Source organism: Phymastichus coffea, unplaced genomic scaffold, assembly GCF_024137745.1.
Source record: "Phymastichus coffea isolate CEN01 unplaced genomic scaffold, Cenicafe_Pcof_1.1 PCOF00063, whole genome shotgun sequence".
Lineage (NCBI taxonomy): Eukaryota > Metazoa > Arthropoda > Insecta > Hymenoptera > Eulophidae > Phymastichus > Phymastichus coffea.
Genome location: NW_026706874.1, coordinates 1,364,510 through 1,382,503, shown reverse-complemented (window position 1 = coordinate 1,382,503; position 17,994 = coordinate 1,364,510). Strand labels below are relative to the sequence as shown.

The 17,994-nt window shown below is 43.7% G+C and overlaps 2 protein-coding genes across 4 annotated transcripts; one reads left to right on the top strand and one right to left on the bottom strand.

Moving 5' to 3' along the window:
• The first annotated feature begins 231 nt into the window (after positions 1-231).
• LOC131667259 (myosin heavy chain, non-muscle) lies at positions 232-14,825 on the top strand. Of its 3 annotated transcripts, XM_058940572.1 has the most exons (13): positions 232-1,032; positions 3,324-3,480; positions 3,640-3,758; positions 3,970-3,993; positions 5,120-5,149; positions 5,931-6,023; positions 6,099-6,261; positions 6,868-8,201; positions 8,581-10,446; positions 10,605-11,304; positions 11,455-11,897; positions 11,978-12,504; positions 13,237-14,825. In XM_058940572.1, exons 1-13 carry the CDS (start codon positions 676-678, stop codon positions 13,367-13,369), a joined length of 5,946 nt encoding a protein of 1,981 aa, XP_058796555.1. In that variant the 5' UTR covers positions 232-675; the 3' UTR covers positions 13,370-14,825. The 3 variants fall into 3 exon arrangements, with proteins under 3 accessions (XP_058796555.1, XP_058796556.1, XP_058796557.1); XM_058940573.1 differs by lacking the exon at positions 3,970-3,993; XM_058940574.1 differs by lacking the exon at positions 5,120-5,149.
• Positions 14,826-15,090: 265 nt separating this feature from the next.
• Positions 15,091-17,205, bottom strand: LOC131667260 (26S proteasome non-ATPase regulatory subunit 10-like). The gene is made up of 4 exons (XM_058940575.1): positions 16,037-17,205; positions 15,856-15,954; positions 15,498-15,786; positions 15,091-15,398 (listed from the first exon to the last, which is right to left on the bottom strand). Exons 1-4 carry the CDS (start codon positions 16,277-16,279, stop codon positions 15,205-15,207), a joined length of 825 nt encoding a protein of 274 aa, XP_058796558.1. The 5' UTR covers positions 16,280-17,205; the 3' UTR covers positions 15,091-15,204.
• Positions 17,206-17,994: the final 789 nt, after the last annotated feature.

The window sequence follows — 17,994 nt, the reverse complement described above, 5'->3', positions numbered from 1 at the left end:
ACGTATCGTTGAATCATACACGCGTATGTGTCCTACCAAAACTCAGTGCTCGCGGTGTGTACGTCCAAAATCGGCGCGAGCGGAATACATCCCGAAATGGTAAAAAAACAAGGAGCAAAAAATGCATTTGCGGAGATTTGAAAGTGGTGCGCGGCGTGAATCTTGTCGGTAATGTAGCTCACTATCAGCACAACGAGCGTCGCCATGTTTAGCGCGGGGGGCAGTTGGTGGAACGTCGGCGGCGGCAGTCGCGTTCGTTGGCGTTTGGAGCTGCGAGCTCGGTGCACAAAGTAGGGAGGAGAGCTCGCTCGCTGTTTTCGGCCGGAGTCATCGAAGAGTAGTGTGTCGTGATCGCGAACGAATGCGGCACGGCATGGCCTAACAACGGGACAGAAACACAGACGCTTTAGTGTGTTGTCCAGCGTCGAGTGAAAAAGAGCGTCCGCGAACATTCGAGGAGTAAAGAGCTCTGAACCGCAGAGAAAGAGAGAGAGAGAGAGATAGACAGACAGACAGACGGAGAGCAGTTTGGCGCGCGCGTTCGTTGCGAGAGTAGAGATAGAGAAAGACAGACCAAGCCAACTGATATTTAATCGTTGTCGGGGAATTCCGCACGGAATAGTTTGTTGTTATTGCTCTGGTTTTGTGTGATCAAATCATCGTCTCTGGGAGAAGATGGCGGACGGGGACTCGAGGGCGGACCGTTCGGACCCAGAGTTACGTATCCTCTCGGTGGATCGCAATAGTTTCAACGACCCGGCGACCCAAGCCGAGTGGACACAAAAGAAGCTGGTATGGGTGCCATCGGAGAATCAAGGTTTCGTCGCGGCGTCAATCAAGGGCGAACGCGGCGACGAGGTAGAAGTGGAAATCGTGGAGACCGGCAAGCGTGTTCTCGTCGCCAAGGATGATATCCAAAAGATGAACCCACCGAAATTCGACAAAGCCGAGGATATGGCTGAGCTCACATGCCTCAACGAGGCATCAGTGCTGCACAACCTCAAGGACAGATACTACTCAGGACTTATCTACGTGAGTACATATCAACCACACATACACACACACACGCACACACACACAGACACATTCAACAGGTTCGGGCGTTTCCTTAGGACGAGAGACAGGCCGGTGTAGTAAAGTAGAGTAGAATAGAGTAGAGCAGAGCTTTGGCTTCTCTCTCTTTCACTCGTTCTCTCATGAAGCGCCCAACGGTCGTGTTCACCGTATAGTTTTCTCTTATTCTCGCGGTGCTCTTTCTCTTTCTCCCGCGCCCCTCCCCGCTAACTTACCAACCGTACGGCCCTGACTCACACACGTCCTGCCAAGAGATAACGTATCTTGAGCCGACGATGGCTCTCTTTGTCGCGGCCAATTCTCATCGCACAACAACGCTTTCTCTCTCTCACTCGTCGCTACTGCGCGAAGACCTTTTTTCATCAGCTGATTAACCGACACCGATCGACCAAGAGAGATTTCACCCCGAGCAACATTGGACATTAGCGCAGCATATATTTGTTCGCCAATATTTTGACAAGTGTGCTTCTGTCGACTGCTTACGTTGCAGACGCGCGCTTGCATTCTTTTTCGCGAAAACTCATTGGAGGTTAGGTGCGTGCCGCTGCAAATCGTACACCTGTGCGCTGGCTTTTTACCCTCGTCTCTGTGCTCGAAACTTTGATCGGGAAAAGTTCCGAGCCGCGTGCCTCATAGGTGAGCGAGAAGATCGCTCGAAAACGAAGGAATTTCTCGCGATTCGCAGTCTGGCGCTGTTCATTTGCGGGTGTGCGTGAGTCGTAGATATGGTGTGCCGGCTGATTCAGCTCCGCCGCCGCCGCCGCCGCCGCGCAAGGATAAAAAAAAGGCGGTGCGGCCATCTTGGGCGCCCCCAGAAATTTTGCGAGTCGCGAGCGCGGGTCTACGACATGAACGAGATTGCACGCTTACACGCATATCGGCCTGCGGTTCGATGCGCAGGTGAGGAGAGAAGCGTCCTTATAAGGATCATGCGTCCTTAACCCGCTTCTGCCTATATGTACGCAAATGCCCAATATGGATGGACGATCATCACCGCGAGGGAGACGTGATTCATCGCGACTTATAACGTATACTTACCCAACATGGTGCGAAAGTTTTGGCGATTTTTTTCCTCGTCGGAAAGTAAAAGGACTGCCGGAGAGGAATTATTGACCTGTACATTGATTCGTGTTTCGGAACGCGAATTCTTCGTGCACTTCCGCGGTAATAACAACTGGACGATTTGTTATGTTTTTTTTTGGCTGTAACGTTTCGGATGTTGTAAAATGTGTAACGGTAAACACGTGACATTCGTTAAAGAGGCGATCATGGAGAAATGTTTTGGAGAAGTTTCATAATAATAACTTTATGCGGGAAAAAAAGAGAATGCCGATCGGATCTGAGCGGAAAGACGATTCGGCCTTCAGCTCCGGAGCAAGAGAGACGGTTCTACCCGCAGAACTGTAAGACCGCCGAAAGCTCCGCAATAACCGCCTGGTCGTGCCATTCCTCCCAAAAAGAGCATCGCTCCTGTCCGTCTCTCGGTCGCGCGCGCAGGTTCCACGCTGTGGAATGCCAACTAGCTGGCAGCAGCCCGATGTGGGTTCGACGACACGCGCGCGCGCGCGGGGGGACCGGCTTTCGAGTCGCGCGTGGACGCTCCTTTCTCCGTGCGTGTCCCGAAAAGTAAGAAAAGGGCGACAAAATCTATACGGGGAAACGGGGAGCGCGGAAAGTCAAAACAATCGCGCGCTCGAGAGGAGAGTCGCGCGTTGCAGCAGCCTTCCTTCCAGTCTAAACTATTCAGTATTGACCCACTAAGAGCGAAGCGATACCTGCGAGAGAGAGAGAGATAAGGCTTCGTCCTACGAGTGATTTCTCTCTCCTCTCCCTCTTGCTCGCAACCCACGACGGACCCTGGAACAACGGACTGATTTGTAGTTGAACCGCGATGACAGTCGGCGCGCATTTCCGATAAGATGCGCAAGCTACCTGCGCTGTGAATCATGTCGCAACGAGCGCGTATCCCTTACGTCCTGCGTCCACTTCCGATTGCTCGCGACAACCATTGAAGCGAGCAAACCAGTTTGCCCCGACGCGATTGCGAGGGAAACGGCGGCGCTCGTTCTGCGTTGGCGTCGTCGCGCATTTTCAGATAACAAGCGATTCGCGCGAGTGACGTGCCCCCTCGAATTGACGCGAGCGAGCGGCGTCCGTTGCGAAAGAAAGGCTACTTGAGCTCGTTAGGGAGTTCGAAAGCAGCGCGCCCAGCTTCGATCGGCAATGATTAATCCTCGATTGGCTTGCAGACGTACTCGGGGCTGTTCTGCGTGGTGGTGAACCCGTACAAGAAGCTGCCCATCTACACGGAGAAGATCATGGAGAGGTACAAGGGCATCAAGCGACACGAGGTGCCGCCGCACGTGTTCGCCATCACCGACACCGCCTACCGCTCCATGCTGCAAGGTACGCGAGTGTCGCTCCGATAAGAGCCACCGCGGCGGTAGTCCGGACAAGTGGCCCGGCGTGGTCGTTCGCGTCAGCCGCGCGCCACAAAGGAGCGCAGAGTTTTCTCCGCTCGCGCTGGTTATCGCGGTGACTCACTCTCTTTATCTGACCTTGCAGATCGCGAGGACCAGTCGATCTTGTGTACCGGCGAGTCAGGCGCCGGCAAGACCGAGAACACCAAGAAAGTCATCCAGTATCTGGCTTACGTTGCTGCATCGAAACCCAAATCAAATGCCGTAAGTCAATGTGTACCGTGGCTCTCGTATTTGCCATCTGATTCTGTAAATATTTGTATTTGTCTTTTTTTCTTACAAAATCGCGGTGTATCATACACGAAGAAGAGATCACACACGCGAAAGATAAAACAAACGTAATTCATTGAGTATTGTATACTTGTATGTTTTTCTCGGTGCTGCGGCTCACTTCTTCCTCTACACTACACTGTAGTCCCCCAGCCCGGCGATATTGATAGTAAGTTCAATATGAAAAAGCGCTGCACGAAACGAAGAAAATTACCTTTTATTTATTTTGCTGTTTGGTTGATTATTATTTTTTTAGCGTTTGTCCATTCATCCCATTTTTGTATCTCATTCATTCACTCAATCACCGCTTCGATTCCTAATTGTTCGTTACTAACCAACACATAGAATTGAAGATACGATGGTTACGGCGCTTACGTCATTCGCACGGGGTGTATGATCCTTGAGATTCTTTTTTTTGCCCGCGCGCACGTAGGAATGTGTTCGGGGAGACGTTGAATTTTTTTTGTCGCCGTAGCCGTTCAAATCAAACGCTGATTCACAGGTTTGAACGATGCCTGCTTCGGCGAAAATATGAACTAAGAGTTCGTCGACGCTTTTAATCATAAGAGAAACATTTGATATCGTTCGCTCTTTTATCGGGTCAACAATGTTCAAACCTTTCTACACTAGCTACTGCAAAGTAGTCATATATTTATGTGTCGCTTCGGAATTTATGTCATTCGATACTTCATTTTGCTTGTTTCATCCACGCATGAAATTTCACTTTGTCATTCTTTTTTGTGTCGTTCAACGTAATTTTGTTATACGTGATTATATATAGCTAATTTTAAATAATTTCCAGAACTCTCATAATGATAAATATCGATTTTTGTTGGAGTAACTTTGCCAATAGAAATTTAATTCGAGCATTACTTGAGGAAAAGATAAATAGCGTTTTACAGGCAGTAGGAGGGCAGTTAAAACTTGTAGCACTCTCTAATTACTCTATTTAAATTGCATTCAAATCGTTCATAAGCGTAACGGCGTATGCGTGAAATACCAATTGGATTGTCCTTCAAGAAAAAAAAACCAGGTTACTCCGCGAAATAAGATTGCTCAACGACAATTATTCAGCTTTCGTCGACGAAAACGACAAGAAGAAAAAAGTGCTGTCGAACGAATAAAAGTCATTCGAGCCTTGCTGTACTCTCATCTCCGCGACGCGCGCGCGCTAACTAATCGACTAGTCGCAAAACTGACGCAATCGCTCTGATTAATAATCATTTGCCTTGTTGTATTTTTGTCTGCCTTCTGCCTTCGCCTGTGCCTACTACATTTGCCATTGACAACTACAGAGCTCTGGGACTGGTTCCGACAAATTTGCGGTAATTAAACTAACCAAACTCATTTTCACTTGGCTTTTTAATCTGTCAACCTGCGTATGTTTGGGAACGAGTGAACGATTGTAGACATAGCGTGTATAGTTTTATTTTTTTTTCAAGTGAGGAATTCCTTTTTGCGTTGCGCTCGTTACACACCTGACTATATTAGATCATTGCGTCATTGTGTATATATTCCCCTCTCCCACTCTCACTCACTCCAATAGAGCGCCAGTGCCCATAAACTCTGACTTTGGCCGCTAATTTGCACTCGTTGCCAGACACACGATCAAGGACACGTGAACATTTTTATTATATGCTTATTGTTGAAAACGATGATGATTAATACGTGATAAGTGTGAGATGATATCAATACGTAGCATTTGTTAATACTCTTGCAGGAAGGATTTTTTCCACTTACGATAGATCACGTATTTAGAAAATTGTCATCGACGATGATTTCACTTGCCCTCGATAATTCGCACTCGCATCTAAGAGGGATAATATCGTCACGCACACATAAAAGCGATCTTGTCTCTCGTTGAAAAAAGAAAAAAATCTCTCATGGCAATCATATATCACTGAACGAAAGTCGTAAAAACCGACGCCTCATGAAGCGAAATCAATTGGCTTATTTTCTATTTCATAACTACTGCTCATCGTCATCATATTCTCTCTCTCTCTCTCTCTCTCTCTCTCTCTTTCTATTTCTCTGTCTCTCTATTCCTCTCTTCATTAGTCCATGACCACTTGACAGAGCTGTTTAATAATCTTTAAACTTCACCAGGGCGAACTAGAGCAACAACTTCTTCAAGCGAATCCCATTCTCGAGGCCTTTGGTAACGCTAAGACTGTGAAAAATGACAATTCATCACGTTTCGTAAGTATTCACTATCAATTTTTTTAAATATTTCGAAAAACTGAAAATTTACGTCTATTTATCTTTTCAACACAGGGTAAATTCATCAGGATCAATTTCGACGCGTCGGGTTACATCGCTGGTGCGAACATCGAAACGTACCTCTTGGAAAAATCACGTGCCATCCGCCAGGCCAAAGATGAAAGAACTTTCCACATATTTTACCAGCTGCTTGCCGGTGCCTCGCCAGAACAGAAGAGTAAGTCTACTATGACAAGTTCAAGGTTGGATACAAACGGACTCGCGTGCGGAGGGAAATACCGTAATAATTACACTAATTAGCGCCCGCGCTTACGCGATTATTATTCATATGCGTGGAAATCTAAATTCCTGTAAGCTGTCGTAGTATATTATGTTTCTAAGAGCGAAAAAGTCTACTACCCATTGAATATTCATGTGCGCGTTGTACATTGATTAGTGTTCCGCGAATAAAAACGAGAGCATTTATTGATTTGGTTTCATAATTGATTGTTCTCTCTCTCTCTCTCTCTCTCTCTCTCTCTCTCTCTCTCTCTCTCTCATGTTATGTCTATTATATGTTTATACGTCATCGTGTCTGCCGTCGCTGCCGCTTTTTGCTTTAATAAGACAAACGCTAGAGAGACCTATAGAATTGCAAATGATTTATCATTCCGTAGGATTCGTTTTAAGCGCTTGCCATTAATTTACTATTCAAATTAACTTTCGACGCTGTAATAAATCTCGCGCGTTGTTGTACCTGCATATATCTATGACAATCGCCTTCCAAACAATACTCTAATTAGTATATATAACTCTTAATTTGATTATCTAATTTGTTTCGCAGAAGAATTCATTTTGGAAGATCCAAAACTCTATCCATTCCTTTCGTGTGGTGCATTACCGGTGCCAGGTGTCGATGATGCAGCAGAATTCCACTCGACGGTGAAAGCCATGAACATCATGGGAATGACCAACGACGATTTTCATGCGATATTTCGCATTGTCTCGGCGGTGATGCTCTTTGGTTCGATGCAGTTCCGTCAAGAGCGTAATTCCGATCAAGCAACCCTTCCCGATAACACCGTTGCTCAAAAGATTTCACATTTGTTAGGATTGAACGTCACAGAGATGACAAAGGCATTCTTGAAGCCAAGGATCAAAGTTGGCAGAGATTTCGTCACCAAGGCACAGACTAAAGAACAAGTTGAATTTGCCGTTGAAGCGATCTCAAAGGCTTGCTACGAGAGATTATTCCGCTGGTTGGTCAATCGAATCAATCGATCGCTCGACAGAACGAAGAGGCAGGGAGCCAGTTTCATTGGTATTCTCGATATGGCTGGTTTTGAGATATTTGACCTAAATTCGTTTGAGCAACTGTGCATCAACTACACAAACGAGAAGCTGCAGCAGCTGTTTAACCACACGATGTTCATCCTTGAGCAAGAGGAGTATCAGCGCGAAGGAATCGAGTGGAAATTTATCGACTTTGGCCTGGACCTACAACCAACTATTGATTTGATCGACAAACCCATGGGTATCATGGCTTTACTCGATGAGGAATGTTGGTTCCCCAAGGCAACCGACAAGACTTTCGTGGAAAAACTCGTCGGTGCTCACCACGTTCATCCCAAGTTCGTTAAGACTGACTTCCGAGGTGTCGCTGATTTTGCTATCATCCATTACGCTGGAAAAGTCGACTATTCGGCTGAAAAGTGGCTCATGAAAAACATGGATCCACTCAACGAGAACGTCGTCAGTCTTCTTCAAGCATCTCAAGATGCCTTTGTTTGTCACATATGGAAGGATGCTGAGATCGTTGGTATGGCTCAGCAACTTACTGATACTCAGTTTGGCGCAAGAACGCGCAAGGGTATGTTCCGTACCGTCAGTCAACTCTACAAGGAGCAGCTTGCTAAACTCATGGTTACTCTGAGAAATACGAATCCTAATTTCGTAAGGTGTATCATTCCTAATCACGAGAAAAGAGCCGGCAAGATTGATGCTCCACTTGTACTCGATCAACTCAGGTGCAACGGTGTACTCGAGGGTATCAGAATTTGCAGACAAGGTTTCCCCAACAGAATTCCATTCCAAGAGTTCAGACAGAGATACGAGCTGCTTACGCCGAATGTGATTCCCAAGGGTTTTATGGACGGCAAGAAAGCTTGCGAAAACATGGTATGTGCCATTTATTTTATTTTCCTTAAGGATCGAGTTCTTGCTTCGGTTTTTTTTAAATGAAATGACTTTCTCTTTTACGTTAGTCACTTGATGAGTCATCGCTGACGCGAATGCGGATTATGTCTAACGAATTTTAATACTTTTGCAATGAGTTTTCGAGTGAAATTTTTTCGTTCCGTTTCCGTCGTAAAATACTTATCGTGCGTACTTTGATTTATGATTATTTCACGATTACGTCATACTAATCGAGGTTAGCAATTAAAATAAAATTAGAAAAACGAAACAAATGATTTTTCGAATGACTTTCAATCAAACCCGATAATATCAATGATCATATCCTATAACCATCATTATTAATTGCTTATGTCACATTCAGATTCAATCCCTGGAGTTGGATCCCAACCTCTACCGTGTTGGACAATCAAAGATTTTCTTCCGTGCTGGTGTGCTAGCCCATCTCGAAGAGGAGCGCGACTACAAGATCACCGACTTAATTGTTAATTTCCAAGCATTCTGCCGTGGTTTTTTGGCACGACGCAACTACCAGAAACGTCTTCAACAGTTGAATGCTATTCGTATCATCCAGAGAAATTGCGCTGCTTATCTGAAACTTCGTAATTGGCAGTGGTGGCGTTTGTACACAAAGGTCAAGCCACTGTTGGAAGTGACAAAACAAGAAGAGAAGCTTACGCAAAAGGAAGATGAACTCAAACAGGTCCGTGATAAGTTGGAGATGCAGTTGCATTCGGCACAAGAATACGAGAGAAAGTATCAGCAGGCACTCGAGGAAAAGACCATGCTCGCTGAACAATTACAAGCTGAGGTGGAATTGTGTGCCGAGGCTGAAGAAATGCGAGCTAGGTTGGCTGCCAGGAAGCAGGAACTCGAAGAGATCTTGCATGATTTAGAAGCAAGGATCGAAGAGGAAGAAGAGAGAACCTCAGCATTGATGCAAGAGAAGAAGAAACTGCAGTTAAATATTAGTGACTTGGAGGAGCAGTTGGAAGAAGAGGAAGCTACGAGGCAAAAGTTGCAGTTGGAAAAGGTCCAATGTGACGCGAAGATAAAGAAGCTGGAAGAAGATTTGGCTTTGTCAGAAGATACAAATCAAAAACTTGTCAAGGAGAAGAAACTACTCGAAGAAAGAGCCAATGATTTGTCACAAGCTTTGGCTGAGGAAGAAGAAAAAGCTAAGCACTTAGCTAAGCTGAAGATGAAGCACGAAGCGACGATAGCTGATCTCGAGGAAAGATTATTAAAGGACCATCAACAGCGCCAAGAAGTTGATAGATCAAAGAGGAAAGTCGAAACCGAAGTGCAAGATTTAAAGGAGCAGTTGACAGAGAAAAAAGGACAGCTCGAAGAGTTGCAACTATTGATCGGTAAGCGCGAAGAGGAACTGACTCAAGCGCTGACGAAGATCGACGAGGAAAGTGCCATTAAAGCTCAGTCGCAGAAAGCTCTCCGCGAACTTGAATCTCAACTCGTCGAATTGCAAGAAGATCTCGAGGCTGAGAAGATCGCCAGAAGCAAAGCAGAGAAGCTCAAAAGAGATCTTAACGAAGAACTTGAAGCTCTTAAAAATGAACTACTAGACTCTCTCGACTCCACGGCTGCGCAACAAGAACTTCGTAGTAAGCGTGAGCAGGAGTTAGCTAACCTCAAAAAGAATCTTGAGGAAGAAGCTGCACTTCACGAAACTACCCTTCAAGAGATGCGTCACAAGCACATGCAGGAACTGACGACAATAAATGAGCAGATGGATGCTCTCAAGAAAACCAAGGCTGCTCTTGAAAAAGCTAAAGGTGCCCTTGAAGCTGAAAATGGTGAACTCACCCAAGAGCTTCGCTCAGTCAGCGCAAGTCGTCAGGAATCTGATCGTAGACGCAAACAAGCGGAACAGCAACTCGTCGAGGTTAATGCTAAGCTGATGGAAATTGAAAGTGTCAGGCAGGAACTTGCCGAGAAAGTTGCTAAGCTGCAAGCTGAAGCTGAAAATGTCTCTCAGCAACTTGAAGCTGCCGAACTCAAAGCTTCCGCGGCAATGAAGGCATCGGCTACGTGCGAATCTCAATTTACTGAGTTACAACAGCAACTCGAAGAGGAGACTAAGCAGAAGTTAGCGCTTAGCTCCAAACTCAGACAACTCGAGAGTGAAAAGGAAGCTCTCAGGGATCAAATTGACGAGGAGGAAGAAGCTAAACGTGCTCTTGAGAAGCAAGTTCTTGCTTTGAACACACAAGTAAATATTTTTTTCTCATTATACAATCATTTTAACGTGATTAAAATAATGATATCTTGTCATTTTTTACTGTTTCGTCATAAAATATGAATTTCATTATTATTTCATTAATATTATTTATTGCTTGAAAAATTTTTAACTTGGAACTGTATTTTTAGTATACTGAGGCAAAGAAACGTGCTGACGAGGAGAGCGAAGCTGCTGCTCAGCTTGAGGAGGCCAGAAAGCGTCTAGTGAAGGATATTGAAGCTCTGCAACGCCAGGTTGAAGAATTACAAGCTGCCAATGAAAAGCTTGATAAGTCCAAGAAGAAGATTCAAGCGGAACTTGAAGACATGACGATCGAGCTGGACTTGCAGCGAGCTAAAGTTATCGAACTCGAGAAGAAGCAGAAGAATTTTGACAAAGTCCTTATGGAAGAAAAAGCCATATCCATGCAGTATGCAGAACTTCGAGATGCTGCTGAACGTGAAGCCCGTGAGAAGGAAACTAAGGTGCTGTCGTTAACTCGTGAACTCGACGAACTCAACGACAAAGTCGAAGAACTGGAGCGTGGCCGTAAGAGTTTGCAAGCTGAACTTGATGAGCTCGTTAACAATCAAGGCACTGCTGACAAGAACGTTCACGAACTTGAAAAAGCTAAACGACTTCTTGAATCGAAGATCGCCGAGCAGCAAGCTCAAGTAGAGGAACTCGAGGATGAATTACAATGTACGGAGGACGCTAAGCTACGACTCGAGGTTAATATGCAGGCCATGAGAACACAGTTCGACCGAGAGTTGCAAGCTAAGGAGGAGCAAGCCGAAGAGAAGCGACGAGGACTTGTCAAACAGCTTCGTGATTTGGAAGCTGAATTAGGTAATTACCAGTGATTTTTAGTCCAAAGAAACTTTATTAGTGAATAATAGCAAATAATAGCAAATAAATTATCTAAAAACATCAATGATATTCATATTAGCAATACACGTTCACTGGCGCTAAAACTAATTGAATTTTTCTCATTTTCAGAGGACGAAAGGAAACAGAGATCAGCTGCGATAGCTCAGCGCAAAAAGATCGAAGCAGACTATAAAGACATGGAGCAACAACTTGAGATGCACAACAAAGTTAAAGAAGACGCTCTGAAGCAGTTAAAAAAACTTCAGACCCAAATTAAAGACTGTACGAGAGAAACTGAAGAAGCTAGAGCTGCCAGAGATGAACTGGCTGCCTCATCAAAAGAACTTGAGCGTAAAGTCAAAGGCCTTGAAGCTGATGTTATGCAGATGACTGAGGATCTGACTAGCAGTGAGCGCGCACGACGAGTTGCAGAGACCGAGAGAGATGAGCTTCAAGAGGAGATTAACAACAATGCTAACAAAGGCACGATTCTACTCGACGAAAAACGACGCTTGGAGGCTAGGATTGCCACACTCGAGGAGGAACTTGAAGAGGAACAGTCTACGAATGAGGTTTGTATTTTACTTTTCATTATCTTATTATAGTCTTAAATAATCAAAAATGTAATATCGGACGTTGTATGTTTTATAAGGTTCTCATGGATCGCGCGCGTAAAGCTCAGCTAGCGATCGAACAAATGACTACGGATTTACAAACCGAGCGCTCGGCAGCCCAAAAGATTGAGTCTCATCGCTCGCTCCTTGAACGTCAAAACAAGGAGCTTAAAGCCAAACTGGCCGAGCTTGAGACAGCTCAACGAGCTAAATCGAAAGCCACGATTCAAGCACTCGAGAGTAAGATTAACAACTTGGAAGAGCAAGTCGACACAGAAACCAAGGAGAGGTTCGCTCAGCAGAAACTAAACCGTAAGCTCGACAAGAAGGTCAAGGAATTGGTCCTGCAAGTGGAGGATGAAAGAAGGAACGCCGAGCAGTACAAGGAACAAGTTGAGAAGGTCAACAATAGGATGAAGAGCTTGAAGAGGCAACTCGATGAAGCTGAGGAAGAGATCAGCAGGCACAAGGCATCCAAGAGGAAGCAACAGAGAGAAATGGAAGATATGATGGAGTCGCAAGAAGTTCTCACGAGAGAAGTCGCGAATTTGAAAAATAAACTGAGGTAAGTTGACTAACAATTTGAACTTAATTATAAACACCGGCCTCTTATTCTCAATCTTGAAAAAAAATCTATTTTCCTTTCAACTTTTTTTTCTGCACTTCTGCTTATGTTGCGTTTAGTGAGTTAGATACAACAAAGCACTCTAGCAGGCCATTAGGCACGTCTTATCGTGGACGATGGAAGGACGAAGTGATTAATTCACTTAATATGTAGGTATTGTGTAGAGATTTCCCCCTAAAGAACACAATCGATCTTTTCCCGTTCAATGCGTTTTGTGAACGAGTACGAGGCCGAGATAATTTGTATAAAAGCATAGGCCCACAAAACGCTAAAATTAATATGTACTCTACTAACTAATTTGTTTTTATTTTCAATATTAACTAACTATTTAGAAATTAATCGGAGTAGTTTGAATTCTATTAATTTGATTTAAAAACATCGAACAAGAAAACGAACACAGATAGAATTTTAGGTTTTCTTTCTGAGTTTTTAAACATTAACGTTCATGTGGTTGCAATGATTCATACATTTTGCTGGTAAATTTCCTCGTATTTACAATCAAATGCTGCTTCTTAATAGTATTAATAAATCATTCATTAAACTTGGTATAAATGGATCAAGAAATGTTACATTATTAATAGAGTTCAAAACGCTCGGCTATTTTATGAAACAAAAAAATAATAAAGAGTGAATCGATTTAATAGTTTTTATTATGCGACTGTAATTTTGCAGGCGTGGTGGTCAACCAATGGGAGGCCTTGGATCAGCAAGACTGAAAAGAACCTCGATGCAGACTGGCGGTTCAGGTGAAGATTCAGCAACACAAGACGAGAGCATAGATGTTAGAGAGGAGATTGTTAACTGAATCCAATAAACTTTTTGACGGAAATCACCGGCGAGAAAGACGCGCATAATGAACGCTCTCACACCATATAAAACAATCTTCGATCATATCGTCCGGGTTTCCAAAAACAAACAAATGAAAATCGTATAGGCTTCCAGGGTAATTCTTTCGTGTCCCCTCAGTAGGAGATATATATCATTATGTAAGCGTATATTACGAATATACTAGTTTTTCCCCAGTTGCCATCGAGAGTGAGTTTGAGAGAAAAAGAGAGTAAGAGTTTTCTTTTGTGAGAGGGAATAATGTACATAAACTTACAACAATATCAGAAGAGACCGTAGAACGGTTTATTACACGAAGGACGCGTGCGCGCGCGAGAAGCTTTGCCTTGGTCGGGCTTCGGATGAGTCAAATGCGCGATTATCCGTTGTCCTGTCGAGGTCGTCGCGATAAGATGATGAGGAATTTTTTTGAAAATGAAAAAACGTTTATAATCCTGTATAACACTGTAGGTAGTGCTAAGACATTTTCATTATTATAAAAAATTGTATTATTACTATTATTATTACTATTACTACGTTATTACTTGCATACGCAAAAAAGTTTTTAGATAACACGCAAGACACGACGAGACGATTTATTTTTTGTTCTGACGAGCAGAGCAGACACATGTAGAAGCTTTCGCTTGTTTTTCTATCTTTCGCGCTTAGACAAGCTAATAAAGTTACTTAAAGAAAGAAAAAAGCGTTCTCTCTTCGGGGTGTACTTAAAGTTACTGATGGGTGACGGCGTGCTGATGACTATTTTTTTAAATTGAAATTACTACAAGGAGGTTCTCTTGAATAATCACGTCAATTTCTCGCGCGTTCGATCCCTTTTTTACGAGCATTTTTCACACTAAATTTCGTCTGTATTTAATACAAAAAAGCATTTACAATATTTGTACAAGTATTTATACAATGATATATTTTTTGACGAGTAAAATCAACTAACGGACATCGATTTATAATGCAATTATAACGAAACTTCCTCTATTTCCCCAGGTAATCGTATCTAATGTAACTAGGGCCTTATCACGATTAAATACACGTAACGAAGTTAACAGGAATTGTGCGTAACGTTGCAGGACCGTTTCGAAAACAAGAAGAGCTCCTCGACTAATTTTGTACATACGAGTTGATTATTAGCACGAGATAAAGTGTATCACCTCATTTTGTTGCCCGAGCTTTTTAGCGTTTTGATTGATAAATGCTGAGCTTTGATTACTTTGCCGTCTCGTTTTATAACACCGTACTACGAGCGACTAATTGAGGTGCACTTTGAAACGGAAAAATATACAAGTAATAATCAAACATTGGGAACGATTTATGAATGAGTTTTGATACATTTTATACGACCAAACATATACGCGATTGCACGCGCGCGCAGATTATACAGATGATTTGAATTTTTGGAAATAAGAGATGATATAATAATAATAAACTTATTACAAAACATTTAGTTTAAAGTGTTGCGTACAGTTTATTTATGGGAAACCCTTGTTAGTTTAGAATTTTTAGTAAATTTTTTTTTTCGACTGACGATCAAACGATTTTTTTTACCATATTTATTTTATTCCGATTCAGTGTGACTATTCAAACTTAATGTTATTATTGTCGTGAAATTCAAAGAACAGATTTTTAATAATTTTTTTTTTAACGACTTACACAGCTGGAATAGTGAAATTGAAACTAGTAAATAATAAAGAATGGAGGGCGACTAGAGAATTACAAAAATAATTTATTTTAAGAATATTTTATATAAATGTAAATGTATATGCAGTCTCATAATGAATGACTTAAAAAATGTTTACATAATTATTTGTTTCTATTATGAGCTATTTTCAGTAACTCTTTAGCGAGATCCATACTACATAAATCCAATGGAGTTTTTTTCTCCTTATTTTGAATTTCCAAATTAGCACCATTATGAACCAAAAGTTTAGCTTCGTCTTGCCGATCTTCCTCACAAGCTAAGTGGAGAGCTGTATTACCGTATCTATCTTTTTTATCTGTAAAAAAGAAAAATTAAGCGAGCATAAAACATTTGTTATAAAAGTTAATTCACTCATCGCGAAGCAGTACGATTCTTGTGTAAAAAAGTTACTCGCCAATATCCAAATGTTCACCATTCTCGATGAGGAGTCTGACAATTTCAATATTGCCTTTGGAAGCTGCTCTGTGAAGTGGTGTAGCACCCCAATTATCCGCTATGTTCACATTGGCCTTTTTGTCGAGCAGATTCGCGCAGATCGGTTTCCAATTCTTCGACGCAGCGTATTGCAGTGCTGAGTGTCCCCCCTCGGACTTTTCGTTCACATTCGCTCCATCTTTCAGCAGCATATTCACTACCTTTTCGCGACCAGCCGATGCGGCCAGAATCAGTGGTGTCATGCCCGTCTGCAGAAGAATAAATTGACGAGTAGAGAGGGAAAGATGATGAAATTTCGATGTGCATTAGGTAGTTACATCGTCGCGAGGACCGACTGCCACGCCCAATGATAGCAAGTGGCCCACAACATCCTCGTGGCCACCAAGTGCAGCCCAGTGCATCAAAGTTCTGCCGTTCTACGGAAATTTTGTAGGTTATTTCGCGCTCGAGTCGCGTTTCGTAGCGAAGTACCTCGCGAAGCTGTTGGCGAGCACGTACCTCGTCAGCTCGATCCTTGAGCTTCTCGTCCTGTGAGAGCAAAGCCTTTAACGTCGAGAGATGACCACGATAAGCCATATCGTAGGGCTTGGCGCCATATCTACTGATCAACTCTTTCGCCATGTTCGGTATTTTGATTATTAGAATGTCACGTCCTTGCGCGTGTCGTCTGCTAGCGGCGCGCACGGAACTCGATTGAAACACGTCCCGTTGAACGTTCTGCGCTTCCAATGAAAATAGCATTTGTTGTTCTACCACCGAATGACGAATACGCCAATAAATTTGAAGAAAAGAAATTAGTTTATTCTAATTTTACAATAACACGATATTAACGCGTATTGACAGAAATATTCACGATTCGCATTTATTCAAACATATCTTGGTCGAGAAAGCAGTGAGCGATAGTCTTAATGAACCCATCGCTGTCCAATTTTAGCTGATGTAGTAGATAGCAGTAGGCAGGCAGTAGTTGTCGGTGAGCTTCGTCCAGCCGATCGAACTTCAGTGTCACGTACAGTAAGTTGGACGGCAGCAGTGCTTCGTAAAGTTGCTCTACGACATGGATTTCTTGCTCGGCGGCCGGCTAGGATATCTGCCCAACGACTTTCTCGAACCTTTTAAGTTTTTCTCTCAACTACCTTTGTCGCGCTTACCGTTGAGCTTGTGCGTACAAGGTAGGCGAACTCTTCCACGTCGACGCTGGCCTCCACATAACAAGTACCCTGCTCTCGGGATTTGGGATCGATAGCTCTAACGAAATCGACTAATTGGCTAGTACTCGTCGGTCTATCGACGATACTACTCGAGGATTCAATGGCCACTCTGCAAGGTACCTCGTACGCCTGACGGCGCCACGGTCTACGTCGTCGGAGTTGGTCACCGTTATATCTCGTTCTCGTGAACCAAACGAGAGCTTGACTTGGACCGAATGGCATCGGGACGACGTGGTGCCGTTTACCTGAGGCCGGTCCAGCTTCAGCGTTACGTCGCGGGCAGGCATAGGTGTCATCCAAGTGTGCCGCCCGTCGCACAACGCGGACGCCGGCTATTGTTGTCTGAAAACGACTGCTAGTCGAAGTGCAGCTCATAACCTGGCAAGTTCGGCAACCTAGAACGCCCCGTCATTTTGGAAATCAGCCGACCTGAACTGCCAACAGTCTGTCCTCTAAGAGTTTGTCTCTCCAAGTTCTATTTTCGTTATTTTGAAAATTTGACGCAATCTCTATCATTTGATAAGCGAGAGAAATTTTGAATCTCAATTGTCGCTTACTTCCGAAAACTAACGTACACAATCTCTGACTCGGCTCACGTAATCAAGGTTTTTCTTTTTGTCAATCGTTAAAATTGAAAGATCAAGGACGCTTTTCAGATAAAGGTGGACACAACAAGATTCCGCCGGCGGATTCTAACTGATAAGATGCGAGAATCGATGTGTCTTTCATTAATTAAGCTAAGCCATCTTGAAATAAGGAGAACGCGATTGACAAACGCTTTGTCGTTCGAGATACAACAGTTAAGTAGCAATGTTATGTGCGTGAATTCCAAACATAGTGATAAGTTTGAATGGAAATTAAGACAATTTAAGCTGAAACTCGAGCCGAACTGCCTCGAACAAAGCACATGCGAATAATGAATCGAAGCGGAGATCTGTGCTCGAGAAGCAAGCCAAGGACTCGGCACCGAATGAAGTTCGGGAAGGTCAACGCCGAACGAAAGATCGCATCTTGCGCGCGATTTGCATTTATTTCTAGCCTTGTATTAATCTCGGAGAGCACAGCAGTGTTTTACATTTTCGCGACGAGCGGCATGTGCCAGATTGCACGCGCACGCGTGGACGTTGGATAGGTGCAGGCTGCTCCGCACCGAGCTTGCAAACGACGTCCAGAGGCGTTTCATTGACTCACTGCTCTCGAAACGTGGACTGAAAACCGCGACGCAGGAGAACGTCCTCCACGTCG